Source organism: Agelaius phoeniceus, chromosome 10 (assembly GCF_051311805.1).
Source record: "Agelaius phoeniceus isolate bAgePho1 chromosome 10, bAgePho1.hap1, whole genome shotgun sequence".
NCBI classification, from domain to species: domain Eukaryota; kingdom Metazoa; phylum Chordata; class Aves; order Passeriformes; family Icteridae; genus Agelaius; species Agelaius phoeniceus.
The window spans coordinates 18,159,351-18,175,277 of NC_135274.1; the positions used below are offsets into that span (position 1 = coordinate 18,159,351).

Here is a 15,927-nt window from a genome sequence, read left to right on the forward strand (position 1 = left end):
AAAATACATCTCAAAGCTGCTGGGTCACTTCCCATCTCTTTAAATTCAAAGACTGCTGATTTCCTGGTAGAGCCTCTTGAATCAGTCTTGGAATACAAACAATTGATGATGTGAATACCAGAAATTGTCGTTTTACCTTCATCGTGTTGGCTGCAAACCTCACTGCTGAGAGGCTGCTGAGAGAGCTCAGGACAGTCTGCCTTGGTGACTCTTCCCCAGCAGCAGAGATTGCTTTCTGAGCCAGCAATCTGAGTCACAGCAGCACAGCCATTGCCTCTGTGTGCTGATGTCTTGACATCTTGTCTTGATGAAGGGTGGAAGATCCATCCTCCAAGTGTTGAATTTGAGTCTGCATGACAAAGATTCATGCTGGGCCTAAGTTTTAAGTAGTCATCCAGAAGTTCTCCCAGATGTGACCATATAATTAGTGATGGCATTCAGTGGATAAATCTGATGTGTATGGGGTTTGTAGCTTCTCTTAAGTTGCTCATTCCTTGAGTCTTGCAAAGAAATCAATATAGTTTACAATAGCTCTGAGTGGAACTTTTGGCTTTGGCACCTCACAAGGTCTGTTTATCGCTCTGCTGTGAACCTCTGCAGTGTAAGCAGGTACCATCACAGGAATGGGGACAAAACCTGCATGGCCAGAGGGTGGGACACAGGCATTGCTGGAACCACTGTGTCTGGTCTCAGTCTTCCAATGGACACATTTGATATATCAAAGGAATGTCACATTCCCTTTGTTTTCCATCATTATACTGTCTGTCCCCAGTTGTTCTGTGCTCTTTCCTGATTTTTACTGTTGCAATATTTGTGCCCCACTTGTATCTGTATTTTTCTGCTTGTATCTTGCTCAGCAGTGTGAAAAAAATCCTTATTCAGTGTGCTTATTCTGTTTGGTGTCATTGCCTGTGTCCTTCAGTCTGCAATTAAATGTTTTATATTGTACATGCTGTGTGAATCTTGTCCTGAGAATTTAGTGTTTTTCCCTCAGGAGAATTCCCTCCTTGTATAAGTATCCAACTTAATGGTGCAGTAGTAATGCTCACACAGAAGGGCTCTTTCATTCTTCTCCAGAGTTATTGCATCAGGTTTTAAGGTAGTTTTCAGGACAGGTGTAGGTAGTAGGTGCCGTCTGGGTGGCAGCATCTTCTGTCACAAGGTGAGGAAGAGCTGATGTGGGTTTGCTCATCAAGGAGCTCATTGTGTTACTCTGCCTGGTGGTGTGATATCATCTGTGAGGGCTGGAGCTGGTTGGTGCCAGCATCGTTGTCTCCAGCTCATGGGAGTTTGGAAGTTGGGGAACACCACCAGCACAAAGATCTGCCCTGTGTTCCTGTGGGAGGATTGACCTTCCTGCTCTCCTGAGAGAGCCTCATGCTGACCAAGAGCCATCTCTGAGCATCCCCTTCAGATGTGGCAGGTCACCTTCCCTGCGGGGGCTTGTGCTGGTCTGTGTGTAAAACTGAGGGCTCTGTAGTGCACAGTGCATGAGGTGCCACCCTGTGAAGGTGTCCTGGCTTTGTTTTGAGGTATAAAATGTGGCTTTAAAATTATATAAAGTGGTTTTAGGACATTGCTGAATTTATTAGCTGCTGCAGACAAAAATTTTATGCAATTCACATGAAAGACCTGCTTTCAGAATTTAATTTAGTAATAGATACAGTCTCATAATTCTAAAACTATTTTAAAGATTGCTGATGGCTCATGGAGAGTCTAGAAAATATTTCTGCTTTTCATCTTCACTTCTCCTTTGCTGCACTTAATGATCAGATGAGTTTTGTTTTGCTCACCTAGAGCCAGTCACAAATTGGTTTGTACAATTGTAGTTGTCTCTGTAACATTCAGTTGATGCAAGGGACAAAATGGCCAAAGGTCAGAGTAAAACAGTACTTTAAGAATCATGTTATTCTGGATTTTAGACTCAATGATGTCCAACATTGACCTTTTAACTTAAAGAAGAAAACAAGAAAGTAACAAATACCCTGTTATGGTTTATTTTTATGAAAAACTCTGAATATTTTTTGTTTCTCCTAGAACTGCTAAAAGCATCACTTTGCAATGTCACCATTCCTGTCAGTAGTTTCTCAGATGCTTGTGGGAGTTGAGGAAGTGCCAAGACTTTCAGTATGGGGAGAGTTAACATGTAAAGATGTTTTTGGGTTTTTTCCTCCCTTCTCTTGTGATCTCATGCTGTTTCTCAGTTTGGAGTAACTGGGGCCATTCTCAGTTCTGCTCATGTTGGGGATTTGGTCCATCTCCCAACTCCTGAGTTTCAGCAGTTAAATGAGAAAAGTCACAGCTTTTATCTTTACATCAGCCTGGCTCCTCAAGGAGAGGATGAAGATTGAAGGTTTTAATTGTGATTTAAGGAGCAAAGCCAAAGCCCAGACCCAGCCAGCGCTCTGCAGCCTGATGCTGACACAGTGCATGTGCCCCCTCCCACAGTGTGAATGTCAAGGGTCTGACCTTGGCCACCTCTCCAGGTGCTGCAGACCCCAGAAAAGTGACCAAGCATAGTTCAAAGAAGAGTTGAAATTTCTTGAAACCTTGGCCAGGCTGCTCCTGATGGTTTAAGTCTCTCTGCCATTGGTAGGTGAAGTTGATTGTTTCTGAGGGACATTTTTCACACAAACCAGTAGCAGAGGGGTTTGATAGCATGCAGCATGTTTTTGATTGTTACCCTTTAGAGGTGTTTGTTGTTTGTTTGGGCAGACAGTTTTCCAGTTTTGAAGTTGTTGCAACATTTACTAAGTGGATGGAAATGTTTGTATGGAAAAGTTGCTGCTCTGTGCCCTGGGGACCTGTCCTGCTCTCAAGATACAGGATCTGATCCTTTTGCCAGAGTCTTCTTGTGAGGTTATGTCAAGAAAGAGACCTTTAGAGAAGGAAAAAGCTATTGCTTGCCCAAAAAGGGTGCAATTAGTTGCATTTCAGTTGGCTAAAGGGCCATCATATGATAATTTTAAAAATTTGGTTTCTTGGTAAACAAGTTAATGGATTTATGCTCAGTTGCACTGTGTCTTCAAAAAGCAAAATGGCCCTAGGGCACACAAGTAAAATTTAAGCCCTTTCCTTGTTATTTTAAAATAAGTAAAACATACTGTCTGGTTTTTGAACAACATCTGGGCTTCCTTTGGTGGAAAAGTAACCTCAGCTGAGAATTAAAGCCACCCACCTTTGTCTTCAGACTCCAGAGCAGACAAAAAACTTGCTCTTTCCATGGTTCCACTTTTATTTTTTATTAAACTCTTCTCCTCCACTTCTCCATCTTGCACTTTCTTTGCTTTCCCACTTGCTCTTCTCTCCTCATCAGTCATTCTTTTTTCTCTCTTTTCTTCTCTCTCTATGCCAAGATAGTCACTTCTATAACCCTTGAGCTGCATGTGTTCATGCACATACCAAAGAGAAGCAGAAATATTTGGGTCATGTCATTCTTTTAAAGGTGTGTGTTAAAGGTCTGTGATGGCCTGGTTCCAGTAGCTTCCCCAAGTCTTGGTGCAAATTTCTGCTTCAGTGCAACTTACACTAGGTTTATGTCCACCCTTTTATGGTCTGCAGCCCCTCTGGCTGTCCCCTCTGTAACTGTGACCCTCTGTGGCAGACATTGTCCTTCCCCTTGATAAAGACTCCTGATCTTCTGTAGCACGGCCAATAGCACCAAAATGTGCATGTAGGTTAAAGGCCTCATTTCTCTCTCTTTATGCAAGTTTTTCATACTTTTGCAAGGTGCTAAATATTGCTTAGCAGATAATAGCAGCAGCCTGAAACCCCCAGGGCTGTGGAATGGGAAAGAGCTGTAATTATTTGCTGCAAGAGTTTGGTCTAACCAGGGAACAGCTTGGGACTGCCTTGAACTTCTGGCAGCAGGTGGTTAGTTGGCTGTTTTTTGGATAGAGCAAACACTTTGCAATTTGCATTGAACTCTTCTGTACCTCACTGAAGGGTGAAGACAGTGTGGGAAACAGTATGTACCCAAAACCCTGGCATTTGATTTTAAGTTGACTTAACACGTTTGCTCATGTTTGACTTCCCTCGTGAGAATGATGATGCTTGAAGGTGAAATGGAAATAAATGGGGGAGTGTCTGCATAGTAGAGAAGTACTTTCTGATGTTTTATCCTTCAAGAGCTGTGTTTTTCAGTTATATGGCCCTAAAATTCACATATGCTAGGGTTTGAAGTGAAATTGCTTTGTCTCTGGATTTGTGCTATGACTGAGTAGGGTTGCTGAAGGCAGAGAAGAGGGATTTGCTTCCAGTGTGTTCCCTCACATACTGTTCAAATGCATTCAACTCAACTTTCTAATTCCAGGGGCAAGTGCTTGACGTGACCTGCTGGGCTGACAGATCTTATGAAGCATTTACAGGCTGAAAATGCCTTTTCCTTCTCTTCCAGCTCCTTCTTACTAATCCCTTTTTGTTTATAATTTTTTCAATAAAGAAGGAAATAAGTTCTCTGAGCTGTTTTGTCATAGAGAATGAGATCATCAGCAGAAAAAAAAAGAAACAGCCTGTTCTGTGTTCTCCTGCAAGGTGCCACTGCTCTCCTTTGATATTAGCATCATACTGATGCACAGGAAGTTTTGGGGTGGGTTCAAACAAGCCAGGTCCTCAGCTCAGGGGGCTGAACCTTCTCTAAAACCACTGTGTGCCCATTGTGCTGGGGGAGACCTGCCTTTCATGGCTCTGTCACTTGGTGAGCTCCAAGAGAGTTGGTGAGGTCCATTCTGTTCTGCCATTCTCTCAGCCACGTGATGGTAAATGAAAGGGAAATTGTCCTCTCTGCTTGTGGCATCACAGCTGTGTTGTTTGCAGCAAGGTGACAAGTCCTGTCCTGCTGGCACAGAGCATTGGCCCAAGGGGGGTTTGGGTGGCTGAGTGCCCATCCCTTTCCCTTTCTGCTTGCAGATCTCAGGAGAGCTCCTCATTGCAAAGGGCCTCTTCACTGGGTGTTGCAGTGCTGGGCTGTGATTCAGACAATGCTCCTGTCTCCATCTCTGTGGCTGCAGAGAGGAGCTTACAGGGCTCAGCTGGTTAATAAAACATGCCTTGCTTGATTCTAAACTGCATTCCCTATTGCTAAACATCTCCCAAGAGCAGCTTTGCAGTGGTAGAATTTGAATGGCATGACAGTTTTGCATCCACTTTCAGATGAAATGATTTTAAATGAAAGAGTCCCAGAGATCCTGAGTTAAAGAAGCCATCCAAGTGCCTTCAGCATTTTTCATTGCAATAGATGCTCCCTGCAGCTATTGCTTTAATAGCAGCATATGAAGTGTCTGGCTTAATCTTCTGCACATTTTAATGTAAATTCCTTTTAAAAACCCCTAACCTTATACTGGTAGTGTATATCTAGCATAAGGAGTTGTTGTGCAGCTTTAAGTTCCCTGTTAGAGAATTTGGGATGAAAAAAATCTGTAGTTTGTAAAAGTACTTGTTTCTCTAAGAAATTTAAGATATAAAAAGTCTGTCACAATGGAGAACTACATGGCAAAGTTTGTAGTTTCCCTTTGCTGGAAAAGTATATTTTTTTCAACAAAATGGAGGTCAAGTAGACCGTGTGTATTGGCCTATGGTGTGTGGACCATGTGGTGTCTGCCCTCTACCCCTTTTCTCTGATCTCTTTGACAAGACTTTTTTGTTCCATGACTCCTGGTTAAATTCGCTTTCCCTTTCAGGCCACTTCTGCTCTTTCTTTTTTCCTTGGGAAATAACATGAGACTTACAGTGTGAAATGTTCCTTTTGTGACTTTGTCATAAAAATTAATGAGACTAGAAAAACAGTTTGTGGACCTGGAACAGAATTTTAGTGAATAGTGTTTCTCTATCCATAATGCTCTTTCACTTTAATTAGCAAATAAACCAGGGAGAGAGCAGCAGGCAGGTATTTCTGTGCAGGCTTAGGCTGGTATTTTGTCTAGCACATTCAAAAGCAATGATTTGAGAGAAATCAGATTGGTTGATCACTGTGCTGTATCTTCAAGTTCTCTTGGTCTGAATATTTTGGGGGTGAGGGAGATACGGTGATTCATACATGAGCAAGACAAACCCAAGAGCTGCCAGTTTGCATTATGTCAATGTATGTAAGAAAATATTTAGATAGAATTTCCATTAAAAGTTCAAAAGCAAGGGGCTCACTCTGACCCCGGCTTTTAGAAGCTCTGGTGGGAAACCTGAATGAAATTTAACTCTGCTCAGTGTGTTTTCATTGGCTGACTCCATGTTTTATTATCTCATGCAATGAGATTTTTCTTGGTTTGTCGATTTTCTGTCGAGGACAAAAAGTTCATGTATGTAACAGTGCACATATTGAATTAAAGTGTGATTAAAGGCATGATGTAATGACCCCCTCTCCTTTTCCTTTAGTCAATATTTGCCTGCAGGGTCAATACGTTACAATATTGACTTCAAAGTATTCAATATTTTTTTACCTTCTGAGTGTGTTGGCTTCGAGCGTGTGTAATATTAAACTTGTTGGTTGAACTGTTGGTCTAAGACTTACTGTCTAAGTAGTTTCAGGCTTGGATGCCTAATCCATGTAGAGCAGCTTTCAAGGCATGTGATAATATCACAACACAGCTGTAGGCAGCTTTCTGAGGTGAACCATTTAATCTGCAGTCTTTGCTCCCAGCTTCCTGACAAGTGGTGGAATTTGTCCCTTGGTGTGCAATGGGATTATTGCCCTCTCTCCCTGCTGCCATCATATTTAGTCTCTGCAGGCCCTTCCAGTGGCTGGAGGTTATGTGGGCACTTCTAAACCCCATCCCTCCTGCCTTCTGTGTGTGTTTCTGCTGCCTTTACATCTGTGCTCTGTCGATGCACAAAGGCTGCTCAAAAAGCAAGGTTATGCTTTAGTACTCACAGTGCTGTGCAAACAGGGCTTAATGAGGTTAAATCGTTATGAAGTCAGGCAGCTCTGCAGGGTGGGCTGTTCATTTCCCTGAGTTCCCAGCTGGGCCACAGTGGGCTGGGTGTCTCCCACTAATAGGAAGCTGAACTCTCTCGTGCTTCCTCTTCATCTGTTTCCACTCCTGCTCTGCTGAAATCCTGTTCTGGTATCCATCAGAAGGGCACACGGGCACATGTACTGCTTAATGACAACAGCTATGAACCATTTATCCTTCAAAAACGTGACACTCGAGAGAAGGCTTTGATAATGTTCTTTGCAAGGTGTATAAATAAACAGGATTGTCACCAGTGTGGGATCTTTTTACTTTGTCTCTTAAAAAAAATTAAGGAAAGAAAAAATATTTATAGATACCAAGAGGTTAGTGAATTCCTCTAAAGAACCAAGTGTTATAATTAGGAACCCGCTGCACTTAGAACTATTCTACAAATAAGCACCTCAAATCCAGCCTAGTCCTTCCAGAGAAAACAAAGGTCAATAGGCTGCTTTGAGGATTAGCAAGCCCGAATTTCTTGGACCCAGGTACTAATTACTTCCAAAGCTGAGGATGATCACTACTTCCAAATCCAAATTACTGCCAAAACCGCATGATAAACCTCAGTAGTACTCCTTTCCAGCCTAACTTTGACTTAAGATGCTTTTAAACTGGACTCTAATTAAAGGATAAAAGGCGAAATCTGAAGGAAAGGCAGAGTAATGGTGGAAATATTCTTCTAGTGGAAAGCTGCACTTCTGCATAGCCTGATCCAAAGTAATTGAAGACTTCCCATGTCCCCAGCAGCAAACTGGGCTCAACCAGGTTGGTGCAGTTCTGATAACCCACAAGTGTGTGGGACTGACTGCTCCATACCAGGGAAATGGGATCCTGCACTGCCTGTGTGCTTGTGAGGTGTTGCCTGGCAGTGAAGGGATAAGGACTGGGCTCACTATTACAAGCTCCTAACTGGAATGATTTTGATGGGTTTTCACATTTCCTCTGTACTTGATGATTCACTTCTGTGTACATTCACTTGTATGTTGTAGCCACAGTGGTGGTGAACTTGAGAGTGTCCTGAGAGACCATGGTTTTCATCCCAGGTGGAAGAAGTGGAAAGAAGTATTGGTTTTGTGAGATTTCAGTGTAAAGCAAAAAGGTTGGGGGCAGGGGAGAGGAGTCAGGGTTAAATATGTCATCAGTATATTTCTGCTCACAGCCTACTGACTTCCTTGTGTAATTCCAGGGAACTTGGAAGTGGGAGTCCACATTGCAGATGTGAGCTACTTCGTACTGGAAGAGACAGCCCTGGATAAAGTAGCAAGTGAAAGGGCCACCAGTGTCTATCTGGTGCAGAAGGTAAGGACAGCTTTTCCTTTGTCTGTCTGATGACTGTGCCTTCCATTTACCATATATTCATTTTCAAGGTTTGTTTTCAGAAGCTTGCAATCAAAATCTGGCTGTTATTGCAGGACATGTACAAAAATGAGTAAGTTGATGGAAACACAGAAGCTGGTATAACTGCTCACTACCTTGGAGCTTATGGAGAGAGGCTGGGGTGGAGCAGCAGCTTGTGACCCTCTGACTTTGGTCAGTGCTGACCTGAGCAAAGCCTGACCCACCCAAGCTGGCTCCTCTGCCTTGCTTTTGGGACCTTCAGATTGGCAGATGTGGAGGATTTTGTCTTGCCTTTGGTCCAAGAGTCCAACTAATGCCTCAGAGAAATGGATTTGTATCAGAGTAGGGTGTAAAACACTCAAATAAACAAACAAACATCTTGAGGTAAAACAAAAGGTTCATGCTCTTACTTTATCTGGATATCCCAAATAATGGAGGAATAGTGTTCCTTCATTATGCAATGAAAGGATGCTTGAAATTACACTGATTTTAGCTTATCAGAATCAAATGTTAAGCTCAAGTTTGAAGTTGACTTCTAAGCTTTACAAATGAACAGGTTCAGGTTTAACATTGTTGGAAAGGAAATATGTAGGCTTTGTCTGTGGCTGTCTCATTTTCAGTCTCATCTGCCAATCTGAATGTGAAGAAACATTTTGTAGCCCATCAGATACCACTGGCACTGTGTGTGTGGGGAAGCTGGAAAACCTGGCTGTCAGTGTCCTGTGCAGGCTTGGGGCATCAGCTGCATGAAGAGCTGAAGCAGTTTCATGGAGCAGATTAATCTGCCTCTCCCCACACTCCCATTCAGTCAGGCTGAAGTCCTTGTCTCCACAGCCCCTTCTGGAATGACAGGACATCTTTTCTATAATGAATAAACATGTCCTACTTGGTACTCAGGATTAGGAGTGATTCTTCCTGTCCCTTCCCTTCCTGGATGTTTTCAGGGTTGTTATCTGGGGAGGTTTTTGTAATAATGCTTGTTTCAGTAGCTTCCTGTGTCCTCTCTTCACTTTCTGGATGATAAAATGATTTATGTTACACTAGTGGAATCAAGCTCTAATGGTTTGATATCAAGCTGTTTACCTTTAGCAGCTGTTCCATAGCTTTCTTTGGGTAGAAGCAGCAAGGCACAGCTTTGGGGGTCCCAGGGAGTCTGGTGGGACAGCAATGCCAAAGTGTCCCTACCAGGTCAGTAGGGACACCAAAAGCACACAGTTGCTCTGTGCTGAGAGAGCTCAGTTCCTGTTCTCCACAAGTGGGAAGCAATGTGTATCTCAGGGAAACAGCAGTTCTGGCACCAGTCTTCCCAATCCTGCAGTTTCTCCAGTGATGAGCCCTTGGCTTCCCCCTCTGATGGATGACTCGATGATGGGAGGTGTGGACTGGCCCGGGGGGGATGTCACTGGGGGCAGCAAAGCTGTACTCCAGGAGGATCTTGTGGCAGCATTTCCAAGTCAAAATCTGGTGGTTTGCGGCCATGTGATTCTTTTAGTCAAGGAAGAAGGAAGATTTTTATAAAGAAAGGAGACATTTTTCATGAAAATCTAGTTGGATGCAGAAGCTAATTGAATTTTCTTTCAAAGCGCCTTTTCCCTGCAGCACTGCCAGTCCTGTGCAATGCCAGCATAAGTTACCTGCTGCCCCTAATCTTCAATTCATCTTCGCCTACTGTGGCCCAGCAGTCAGGATTGGTGTTTTACCCTCACTTCTGCCCTGCCGAAAACACATTTTAAAATAACAAACTAGGTTAGATGATGAAATTTTCAAAATTTTAATTGCAAGAGATGAAAAGGAGCGAGGGGATGGGCAAAGGAACACAGCCAGGCTGTCTGAAACAAGATGGTACCATGACTCTTGTAGAAAATATGCTTTCCTTTGATGAAACTGTTTCCTAAGACAGCTGTGATTCTGCGAGAGGTTAGCACCATGCTAATCCTCCAAAAGAAGTTAAATAAAGCCACATATTTAATTTTCCTGAACCAGAAGGGGAGTTATTGTGTAATTGCTAGTGGTCTATTTAATACAAGTCAAAAGGTTTTGAAATAAGAATGTATCAGGTTTTAAGAAGCAAGAAAACCTAAACAGTTTCCTCTTTTTTGGCACATCTCACAGTGTTATTTTAGGTGTGAAGCAGCTTGACTGAGAGTTCAGCCACAAATCCCTATAATATTTTACTGGTCCTATTTTACACTGGAGATCAAAGATCAGAACTGTAAGCCTGTCTTCATGTTGAGTCCAAGGACTTCAAGACATTCACTTTTGACACCAGCAGGTTGTCAGGGTGTTGATATTTTGATAATTTCAGGCTGAGTAACAAAGAGTTGCTCGAACTCTGAATTCATGAAAGTGTTGATACAACTCCTGAGGAGAAATCTTGCCTCATAAATAAATTGCCTATTTCCTTTGAGTGTCTTTTCGTGTACAAGCAAGAGATTTGCTGAGCCCACTCCACTGTTGAACTTCAGCCTTCTCCTACCAGCTCTAGTGGAAACTCTTGATTGATACAATCCCTCCCCATTGGATTGATTGTGGGAGAAGGATCACCTTGGGAGTCAGTGGTGGTCATAACCACCCAAGAATTAAGGGGCAGTCAAAGCAGGATGCCATCAGATTGAAGTTTGAAGGGAGCAAAACTGCTCATGTAACTTTGTGAAGATGGGGGATTATGCTTGACCAGGGTTTGTTCCTTTTTCCCTTTGGTATTCCCCTTCTGTTCCTTGAAAAGCTGCTACAGTGAGTCCACTGATCAGAGCTGCTCTGGGCTAACCTGCTCTGAACCTGGCCAATGAGTTAGTCCTGGCTGGAGCAGATGTTTCTGATTTTATAGGGAACAAGAACTTTTATCATCTCAGCATGCATGTGCTCGCTCCCTCCTCTGCCCAGCTCCCTAGGAATGAGTCTGAGATTGGAAACTCACATTTGGTTTCTGGAAGCACTTTATTAGTTGAAGAGATAAAGCAAAACAAACCCCAGGGCTCTCACAAGCAGGGGTTTGGATCTTCCCCTGCAGAGGAGCCAGCTGCTAAGCAGTGTGACCAGCCATGGTCACAGGTCCATCTGTTTTATAATTCCAGCATGATGGTGTGTAGGACCTCCCCAGCCCCAGAAGTGCCCTCTCTCACTTTGGTTTTCCAGTGAAGCCATTGTTTGGCTTTCTGGGATGTGGGGCTGCCTGCAGGAAGGACCAGTAGCATGGAGTAGGCTGTCAGGCAGTGCTGGACCACTGAGTCTCAAGGGTAGTGCTGAAGATTTTGCATTTAGGACTTGGAAACAGGGAGAGAGAAATCCTCTGTCTGTGGTTTGATTTGAAATGCAGACCTGCAGCTGCCAGCATTGATATCAACCTTCCACTCAAAGAAGTGCCCTTTCCAGTATCTCTTGGGCACTGCTAGGCTTGTGGGGAGAGATGATGTCTTTTATTAGCCTGAATGATAGAGGGGGATTCAAACCAGACAAGCTCTCACCACCCAAGCCCTGGTTTCTATGACATATTCATTAGAAAGGATTTCCTGGGGAGTGTAGCTCCTTTTTTACATTGTGAAATTTTTTTGCCTAGCCCTGCTGGGCCTCTCCAACTGCATTTCTAGATTCAGCTACATTTATAAACCCTTTATTCCAGGTTTATGACCCCTGTATAAGCCCAGGTGACTTGATTTCCATCTGCAGTAAAATCAAGCTGAATGATGTGATCCCCAACATAGGCACATCCGTAGCAATTTGCCAAGGAAACCACTTCCCACTGGAGGTGCTATCCCTCAGCAGCATTTCACTGGCTGGATTCCTGCATGCCCTGGCACTCCACAGGACAGCTGGCAGCCACTGCTGCTCTTGGCAGACAGTCACTGGAAGGGCAGAGCATTAAAAAGGTGCCGGGCAACCTCTGGATTATTCAAGGCAATTCTACACAACTCTGGTATTTTGCAAATCTGGACATTAAAGATGTGCTTAGGGAAATCTCTCATCCCATGTCTCTATCAGAAAGAGATGGAGATAATCCTGTTGCCAGAGTTCCTCTGGGCAGCCCCTGGGATCACTCCTGGAACATCTCGCTCTCTGAGTGTGACACAATTGTGACATCTTTGTATGTTAAATGCTGGGCTTGCAATTACTGGGAATCCTTTCAGACTGTGACTGTATCATGTTAAGGAAAAAGGAAGTGTGTATTTATAGCTTAAACTCCTGTGCCTTGTGACAGTAGGTTTATACTCCTTGTAGAGGGTGAAGAGGAGTTGTGATGTTAAAGCAGGAGGCAATCAGCCAAGACTGCTGTGATGTTGGAAACAGGTTTCTTTTGATTCAGTAAGGTAGAATAAATTGAAATACCTTCAGTGCAAGGTCAGATTTTGTTATGTATATGTTTGCTGAGCCCAGGAAATGGTTGATTGCATTCTTATTCTCCCATGAGACTTCCTCCATGGCTTAGGTTAAGTTACTTCGCCTAAAGTTTCTCTCCTGTAAAACAAAGGTAACACAGGCTGATGCTTCCCTAACAGTAGATTTGTTACAGCTAATTGCTTGGTAAGTGTTTCATGCTGTAATTATGATCTGAGTTAAAGCTTTGCTTGTGTTTCACATCATTGAAAGCCCTTCCATTGAATTACAGCCTCTTGAATTGGATATTAATCCTGCTCAAGTACACTTAAAGTGAGCATGGGCTTTCATGTTCCATGCAGGCATTTTTCTAGCAAACTGGTATTGCTCCAGGAGATGTGAAGGGAAAGAGGATGTGCAAAGGCACACAAATATTCAGTAAGTACAGGCCATTATCAGATTATCAAAGCTGGGGAGAGAGAGAAAAGCAGCTTTTAATTTGGGTGGGAAAGGACATGGGAGCTTTTATTAAATTGCCAGCACTTTGTTCACTGTGACCTGAACTTCGGGGTCTTAAGGTGGTCATGGGTGATCTTGGGCAGGCGGGGATTTCCTAGAGTCTATAAAGCTATTTTCTCTCTTTTCTGCTATGAGTTGGCATCACTTACACTGAATTTATTCCCTTGTGGGTCCTTGCAGGCAGCATGGGCAAGCTCACGTACCGGGGCAGTGAGTTATGAATGTGGCAGTATTGTTAACGCTCTGCTCGCAACTGCAATAACAGAGTTGGCGGCTTTGTGTTGTGGGAAACAGCTTATCATAGGCTGTGCCCTTGTGACCTCCCAGGAGAACCAGGGCTGCTGATTCATAGTGTGACTCCCTGAGAGCCCCAGACCATACAGTTAACCTTTTGGCACTAGTGTGCACCGCAGTTAGAAGAGATTTATAGTCATTTTCTGGTGCCAAACCACAAATGTGATTAAATATTTTAAGTCTTTCCTTCAGAGCAAAAGGTAAGTGTAAAGTGTGTGCACCTGAGGAGAAAATGGGCACCTGACACTGTTTGTTCATACTGTTTTGAGGAACAGTGGTTCTCCTGCCTCCAGGTAGAAAAAGTTATCTGTGAAATCACTAAATAGGTGTCAGAGTTTGGAAGAGCTGGGATTTGTATGCCAGTCAGCTTCCTGCTGGTCCTATATTTACAGGCTGGCACACAGAGCAGTCAAAACGGAAACTAAATTAAATAGCTAAATTACTTTATGGCACACAAGTAGAGCATTTCCCTCTGTTTTTCTGAAAAGCAGCATTCCATGTTGCCACTCAAAATAAACTAGAGGAGTAATGTAGTGGTTTTTTGAGGGCAATTATTGCTTCTTCACAAAGGTAAATAATGAGAAGGGAAGTCAGAAGTGAAGTTCAAATAATGAGTTTTGCTTCATTAAGCAGCTGCTAAAGATTATCTTTAATACAGACTTCACTTAGGAAATAACTCAGGGATGGTGGAAACACTTGGAGCTACTCAGGTTTGCTCCAGCATGAATATGCTCAAAAGCTTTAGCTTTGTTGGTGTAGTCAGGTGAGCAATTTGGAATTTGGTAATTCAATGTTCAGCAGCAGAAATATTGATTAGTTGTAAGAATTAGGACATGGGTTAAAAAATCCTGGAGAAATTTATGCTGGCTGACATTTTGTTCAAATTTTGAGTATGATAAAGTAATCATTCTCCATTTGCAAACAGCATGGTCAATAGTCATAACACAGGTACTTTTGTTTATCTCACCTGCATCTACAAGTTCCTGTCTGTGCTGTAAAGCATGATTCAATCTTGAAACCAAGCACAGCTCCTGTGTTGCATAGGAGAAGTTTCATTTATGCTTTGCAGAGAGCAGACTTGCATTTACTTCTTGGTTATGTGGTATTCAGTGGGAAAGCAAGAAACACAGTTCCCCAGTCCAACCTCTTCAGCTCCTGACTGCCAGGACCATGTTTCTTCAACATTAAATTTCCTGATGTGCCCTTCCTCATTCTTCCCAGTGCCAAAGCGGCAGTGGCAAAAAAGTGGAAAACGGAGCAAACTTTGTGACCTTAAAAGTTGCAGTGTAAGTGTTTGCATAACCAAGGATGCAGATTACTCCAGGATGCTTACTCCATTCTTCAGAGGGGAGCACTGGGAATGATTCCTAGGTTGGAGACTTAAAACTGCCTCTGGTTTCATTGAGGGATGGGGCTGGTGTGGATATTGGTGGTCTTAGCCATGTCTGAAATCCTCTCATTTCAGAGGATTTGGTTTACTTCCTCATTCCATGCCAGCACGCTGTCTGCCATGTGATACAGCTCTGGCATGGGTGATGCATCCCAGAGCTGTGACGTGGCCACTCCTGCCACAGAGAATGTGATGCTGACAGCTTAACATATTTTCTCTTTACCAGCTGGTCAGGGAAGCTTGTCCACACTAAAATCTTGTGTCTCACCAAGGCTCTCTTCTCTTGCAGGTGATCCCAATGCTTCCCAGGCTGCTCTGTGAGGAGCTCTGCAGTCTCAATCCCATGCAAGACAGACTGACGTTCTCTGTGATTTGGAAATTGACTCCGGAAGGCAAGGTATCTTAGGCAGCAGGCAGTCATCCTGCTAATGGTCAGTCCTCCCTCGTGGCCAGCCCCTACTCTTGTAGTGGTAAAAATGTCATCCCTCAGCACTCAGGTGGATAGGAAATGTGAACAATACTGGAGGATGTAGGACTGTCCCTGTGTCTTGTCTTGCTGAAGACATACTGTGGAATTTCTAACTGAAATAATCTCTCAACATGGCTGGGAAAGGATGAACATTTGTATGCGTCTCAGGAATGGAGAATGTCCTGCTCCTTGCCAGGTCACCCAACCATTTAATGTCTTACCTCCAGCAGCAATTCAGAGCTAATGCTTTGGGTGGATGAGATGTGCCCCTGACTCCAGGCCTGCCTGGAGCTCGCGGGCAGTTGCACGGTGCGGCGGATGCGGCACCGCGCCTCTGTGGTCTCTCTGCTAAACAGACTGTTTAATTCCTCTTCAGAGCTGCAAATTACATCAGTCCAAATAAAGTATGATAGCCCTTCAGCAAAGGCATGGCTCCATCCTCTCTGCATGTGTTATTTCCAGGGAGCAGTTGTGGAGGCTGTCTGTTGGTGCACTGAGCTGCCTTCAGCTGCCTGCCACCACTCCCCAGGTCTTCATTTCTCTCCCTATTCCTCTCCCACACTCTTTGTTACCTTAAAATCTCCTCTTTGGTGATCACAGAGTCCCCTTACTAATCTCCCCTTACTTATCAGGGAGGGCTAAAGACTGGCAGTGCCAGAGCACTA

The 15,927-nt window shown here is 43.6% G+C and overlaps 1 protein-coding gene across 3 annotated transcripts in view; it reads left to right on the forward strand.

Annotated features, from left to right (window-relative positions):
• DIS3L2 (DIS3 like 3'-5' exoribonuclease 2) overlaps positions 1–15,927 on the forward strand; it is a 180,146-nt gene that overhangs the window by 100,562 nt on the left and 63,657 nt on the right. For all 3 annotated transcript variants that reach the window (XM_077184037.1, XM_054639416.2, XM_077184038.1), the window contains exons 12-13: positions 8,128–8,240; positions 15,083–15,190. In XM_077184037.1, coding sequence (XP_077040152.1) covers positions 8,128–8,240; positions 15,083–15,190 — 221 coding nt within the window. The remainder of the gene's footprint in view (positions 1–8,127; positions 8,241–15,082; positions 15,191–15,927) is intronic.